This window comes from Acanthisitta chloris, unplaced genomic scaffold, assembly GCF_000695815.1.
Source record: "Acanthisitta chloris isolate BGI_N310 unplaced genomic scaffold, ASM69581v1 scaffold14372, whole genome shotgun sequence".
NCBI lineage: Eukaryota > Metazoa > Chordata > Aves > Passeriformes > Acanthisittidae > Acanthisitta > Acanthisitta chloris.
The window spans coordinates 1-6,414 of NW_008662255.1; the positions used below are offsets into that span (position 1 = coordinate 1).

At 41.4% G+C, this 6,414-nt stretch overlaps 1 protein-coding gene across 1 annotated transcript in view; it reads left to right on the forward strand.

Annotated features, from left to right (window-relative positions):
* The first annotated feature begins 176 nt into the window (after nucleotides 1–176).
* Nucleotides 177–6,414, forward strand: part of LOC103798286 (neurabin-1-like) — a 41,510-nt gene continuing 35,272 nt past the window's right edge. Inside the window, 2 exon segments of the mRNA XM_009070539.1 lie at nucleotides 177–1,221; nucleotides 1,224–1,768. Coding sequence (XP_009068787.1) covers nucleotides 177–1,221; nucleotides 1,224–1,768 — 1,590 coding nt within the window.

A 6,414-nucleotide genomic window follows, 5' to 3' on the forward strand; every position in this document is an offset into this window, starting at 1 on the left:
TGATTCCTTTCTCTCCGCCTAGAGTGCCCCTGTGCTCCATCTCGGCGCGAGAGCCAGGCTGGCCGAGTGAAAGGCGCTCGGGAGCTTTGTGGGATCCGCTCTGCCCGAGCGTGGAGCGTAGAAGCTTTGTGCCTTCCCATTCTTCTTCGGGAGTCGAGGGGGCTGTCTCTTCGACAATGATAAAAACCGAAGGCAAGGGGGAAAGGACTTTAAGAAGTGCTTCTCCACACCGAAATGCCTATAAATCTGATTTCCATGCTATCAAATGCACTTTTGATGGTGTAAACAATCCTGATAACGCTTCCAACAAAGCAGGCTTGCATCAGAAGCTGAGCACCTCTTCCAATGGAGGGGGAAATGACCCGCACAGTCGAGGCAGAGCTGCCACTTATGGCAATCGAGTACACAAGATCAAAAGCATGTTCCTGCAAATGGGAGGCTCTTCTTCCACCACCTCTTGTGAAAGCAGTTCACCCGCTGAGACCAAGTTGATCACCCGGGCCACGGCAGCGGAGTACGGACCTTCTTCGGGTAGCTCATCTTTTCTCATTGTCCAAAAAAATAACCTTCTCAATACAAGTCCCAGCCCCTGTGGCAGCCCTGTGGATTCATTGTCTGTGCCTTCTGCTGCCGACAAGGTCGTCCGTAGCAGCGATGAGGCAGATTTGGACAAAGCTGCCCTGGCAGAAAAATTTTCAGAGACCAGGAAGCTATTTGAGAGAAACATAAAGCAACGGAGCTCAGTGGACAGATATTCCCCCAGCAAATGTGAAAGAAGCGAAGATAAGAGGAGGTGTGGTTCAGCTTCTGATTGCAGCAGTGTGGTGGGCCACTCCAGTTTTAATACAGAAGTGAGTCCTCCAGTTGCGCTGCAGAAAGCTGAGAACCAAGGTAGTGAGGAGTTGAAGCAGCAACTTCCTAATAGTGGTTCCAAGTCCTCCTTCCTGAATGCAGGGCCCATTTCTAGGAGGCTGGAAAGCTTTCTGGGTGACAGTGATACTGAAGAATCCAAAGACATTTCCCAAAATGATAGTTTGCTGAATCAGGACCCTTTGAGAGGCCAGCAGAGTTCGAATTCCTCTGCTGTTGCTGAAGGATGTCCAGAGAAGGACACATTGCCCAAAGGGCCTGTGATCCTTGGAAATGAGCTGAGCGAGTCACTTGGAAAAGACAAAAGAGAGCAACTGAGACCTGAGAGAAGCCAGTGGGATATGCGCAGTATGCCTGGAGATCAGAAAGTGTTCTCTCCTGGGGGAGTCCCACAGAGGGGACTTGCGCAGAGCTGGTTGCTCAAGATGGAACCTCAGGGCATGAAAAGGGTTTGGAGAAAGATGACGTTGTTGAGGAGGATCAGATGCTCATATGTCAAGTACAGGAGGGGAAGAGGAGTGACTATGCCTTGGAAGCGATAGAAGAGTTTACAGATGGCAGCAAGACCAATTGGGAAGAAGAAAGAGATGGGATGTCTGTGAGAGATGATCCAGTTACACGAGTTCAGGATGTTCTAGAGCTGGAAGAGGATACTGAAGAAGAGGAGCAAGTGCTGGAAAAGCAAAGTGAGGACTTCAGTGCTTTTGGAATAGAGAATGCAGCTTTTGATGATGACAGGGATACAGAGCCAGAAAACCAAGAGCCTGAAGGCAAAGACATTTTGGAGGGAGAGGAGGAGTATACGTATGACAGTGAATATGAGGAGTTTCCTGGACTTTCTGAAGAGGAAGATCCTGAGCCAGACCGAAAAGTCAAGTTCTCAACAGCTCCAATCAAGGTAAGCACCTTTGCAATTTTTACTTTTTTTTTTAATTGCTTTGCAGTCAAAAATACACAGGAAATACATGTTTGTGGGTCAGACACAAAATTAGTCACAAGTGATTTCTGAATCACAGCAGCCTCATAAGAGCATGTAGTGAAGCACATGAGATTTTACTGGACATTTTCAATAGCACAAATCTTTTAGAACTGGACAGCCCTTAATATTTGCCTTCATTTGTTTAACGTTGAGGCATTACATTAGGAAGGATTTTTTCAATTTTACTTTTCATACAAAAGTTTAAAAAACCCAAACAAAACAACAAAAAGCCCTGTAGCAAACTCTCAGATTCAACTTCTGACTTGTTTACAGAATTAACTGTAAGAAAATATCAAAGACTGGTTCCTGTTATTTAAGGTTCTAGAATTCTCTCTAATAATAACCATTGCTTTTAATACTGGATATTGGTGAATGTCACTAATATTGGTGAATAAGCCATAGGAGTGTTAACATGAGTATTTTGGAGTTTGGAAACTGCAGAAGTAGAAGTTACAGGGCAGACTGGATAATGGGGAGTAGTGTAAGTTACAACCCTAAAAAGATTTATGTGTCTGATCCTTCCTCACCAAAAATACCCACAAAGTAAGTCATTCCACGACTCAAACTGTGTTTACCCATAGTCTCTTGCAGACTTCAATTACGCTAGGCCCTCTTAAACTTTGGGAGAAGAATGGGGAGATGTGTACTAGGATGGAACAGGAAACTGTCCAGGCTTTCTTAAGCACACTTTCCTTCTACTATTGCTTGAATGAAAAGTACCGTCTTTAATAAACAGCTTTCACACTTCGTTCGTGCAGAGTCAGCACTTGCTTTTACTGGTCATAGGGGTGTAAACATTCTGAGTCTTGAGCTTCCCGCAGTGGAGAGCTGTAATTTCCCAGTTTGCTAAACACGCTGGTGCTGTACCCCAGAAACGTTTTGGGTGTGGCAAAATGTGAATTTTGTTGTGTGTGGGTTTTTTATAGTCTCTTTATAGACAGGCTGACTTTATATGGCTTTCTTGTAGCTGCTGCCGCGTTAGTGGTGACCTGGAGCAGTGAAGGGGAGAGTGCTGCTATTGAAAACTGCATAATGAGCCTGGTGAGGGCTGGGAGAGAGCCGGAGGGGCATCAGTCCATTTCCCCTTGCATTCGTGCACTGAGTATCTGAGGAAAGTGCCATGTAGAGCCTACTGTAAATGTGTGTTGAGTGACTTCCTGCTGTAGGCAGCATTTTACTGATCATTGCTGAAATCCTACTGTAGCAATGGCTGTTAACAGACTTCTGCTTTCTCTGTTATGTCAGTGCCAGACATAGTTGAAAGCATTAGTAGAAATCTCAGTGCCAGCTGTGATGGGAGCTCTCATGTAGACAAAACTCAGTTTTTGGTAACAAGCACTGTTCAATTACAACTGCTTCTCTGAAAGCCACAGGAGCGAACCTGTACCAGATTATCAATTACACAACTGAGAGATGAATGGTTAGGAGCAACAGTTAGCAGTTTTCTATAAAAAAAAAAGCATAGCTCTTGCCATACTGCTCCACTTAGATTGGCAGAATAAACTGTACTTTATAGCAATATGGTCACTGAAGATAATTTTTAAGGCCCTAAAATTAAAGCTTGCAATACTTGCCTTCCTTTATCCCCTTTCAGTGAAATTTGCAATGTCTTTCCTATACTGGGTATAGGGATCTCTTCTGTATGTCATTTTCAGTAGGTTTTCCCCCTCTGTTTCTCATAACTCAGCAACAATTTCTTTCTCCATGTCTGCCTTTTTGCTTCATGGGTTCTATGGTACTTAATGGGAATAAGTCCTGGTATGTAGTCTTTGGGTTTTGGACTCTGTAAAATGAAGAATTCTAAATTTTTTTGTGCTTACCCAAAATCTTATTTAGTTGTGTACCTTTAGTGTCTCATTGACCTTTTTTAAAAATAGGAATTTTAACGCACAGAAGGAAATCTCTGACTTTGTGCATAGGTTTTAGTGCACCTTAAATTGGAAGAGGAAAAAAAAATCTGAGTGGGAGTTAAAAGATTATTCCTGGTCCCCAGCACAGCTTAGAGCAGTGCCATGGTACGAAATGTATTCTAGTAGCTTCCTTTTTCAGCTTTATTTAGGCTACTAAGTTTGACTAAAACGTGAGTGCCATTTTCAGACATCCATAGCCACTAGAGGAGAAGGTCTGTGTTTCTTCTCTTCATCACTGCTCCTGAGAGAGCCCAGACTGGCTTCACATTCTTGCTGCTTTCCTTCTGCACCTCTCTAGTGATTACAAAGAAACAATCTGTGTCTTGCAGTTGCTGTTTATCAGGTGTCTGATAGAGCTGAATAACTCAAAACATTCAGGAGGTATTGGGCAAGAAAAAGCACATTCTCAGATCGTTAAAGTCCTGACCTCTGTACTTGATGGATGCAAAAAGGGAGTTGGATATGTGTGTAGGTAATGGTTGTAACTTAAACACAGACACCTTAAAACGTGTATTTATGCTGCAGCAACAAAGATAACTTGATTAGTATTTCTGTTTCAAAGTTTCTAGAGTTGTAAAATTGGCCAGGCCTTTGAGTAAAAGGAGGAGACTGCAGCTCCCAGGGGATGCATATAAGGTAGCTAACACTGTTAGCACTGCATCTGACCCATGATAGAGATCCATAATTGTTGACATCTGTAACAGGGCTAAAGAACATAATTTGATCTGATAATTTCAGGAAAGATGGAACATAATTACACAAGTACTCCATTGTTTTGTGCTGCTCTGTGCCTGCGAAAGCAAGCACAGCTGAGACTTCTTAAAAGAAATGTTTCAATTCCATAGAAGCTGGTGATAAATGACATGTGGAAAGATTTCTTACTTGTTGTAGGTGATCTGACTCTCTTAAGTTCTGCTGCTGTTTGATCTCTGCAGACCTTAAGGAACATTATGCCTCAGTTGCTTCTTTTTCCTACAGCAGTTGAGTGTGTGGTACTGTACAGTTGTTAGCAGAACTCCACAGGCTGAGTTCGTGTTATGGTACCTGAACAGTTTTCAGTCTCTTGTTGCCACATAGGAAGCCAGTAAGGAATGTAAAGCACACTCAGCTGTCCAAGGTATTTGCAGGGGAACTGAATTTGTCTTTGTCTCAAAGTTTTCTGAATGAACCGTATAAACAATCAGCATTACACACAGTGCAAATAACATCAGGTAACTGCTGTCATCCCTTTATATTTCATTTTCCTTTTGTAATGTAGAGATTAAATTTGTTTTCTGTTATATTACTTTGAAAGGCTTTAATTAACATAAACGTAATGACTGAGTGCTCTTTGACATTTGTAATTTTGAAACTTTCTGTTGAGAAAACAAATACCTTTTCTTCCAACTGATTTCTTAAGGTGTTTTTACCTCTGACCGTGTCAAACTTTGTCCTCAAAACCTTTAATAGCCCTGTGACTAACTTCTGCAATGATTTATGATCCTTAGAAATTCTGTAGCTCGAGTAAACTCAAAAGATAGTACAGCTGCTGTTTGCTCCCATAAGTGTGTTTGATAATCAGCCTTACTTAGTTTATGTTGCAGGGGAGTGTCTATACCTAGCCTTTTGTGAATAATAATAATATATTTTAAGACTGTTTAGTCAAAAACCCAGTTATAAAAACAAAATAAAACCCAAACCTTCATAAAGGTGTTACTTTTCTATTTGTCACAGTTGATCAGAAGTGTAAATTTATTTCCGAAGGAAACTGAAAGCAGTTTCATTGTTTGTGTGTTGTTCTAACCAGTCAAGTATCAGCTGCTTCTGAGAGGATATGGAAATCCTTCATAATACTGCCATTTGTCTTGCACATCAAAATAGAGCTGGTTTACGTAGAGCTGTGCACAAATGGTAATGTTCATCTGGGATACTCTTCAGTCTCTCTAGTACAGAGCTGCTTACTGTGGAAGTTAATGAAGCACTAAATGAAGATACCCTTGAATTAGATTTCCTGTATAGCAGCATAGCTGTAAATGCTTACCACTTTTCTAGGGCAGTGTGTGGACTCTTGAATACTGTTTAAACTCAGTGTGCTAGAGTAGTGTTCAGCTTTGTACATCCTCTGCTTTTTGAACTGTTACCTTCTGTACTTACGATGTCTTACTTACAACATACAGAAGAGGATATACAATACACTAACTGGGTGAAGATACCCAAATCCTGGAATTTCTTCAGGAACTAGAGAATTGATGACTGGTCAGTTGTTGTCAGCCATTGGTCGAGCACTTCAGTAAAATACTTCTGTGGCAATAAGAAACAAGTATGCGATGTGGATACAGGTTGATATGGAAAGATAGAGATTTGATTGGAGAGTAGATGTAAACATAATTTACTTAAATGCAGGGAGTCATCCGCTTTTGTTTGGTAACACAAAAATGTGAGTGTATTTCCCTTGTGCTTTGTTTGGGATCTTTTGCAATGAAGATTTGTTTGTTGTAACTCATAGGTTTTAGTTGTTTTGAAGCTCTGTTTATCACTTGCATCAACATTACAATATTTGTACCTTAACATCAGAACAACTTTTTTTTCCTATTTTTATCTCAAATTCTCCATGGTAACTTTCAGTGACTCTTCTTAAAAAGTAACCCTGTGTTGTTCTGCCTGCATCTGCCATTC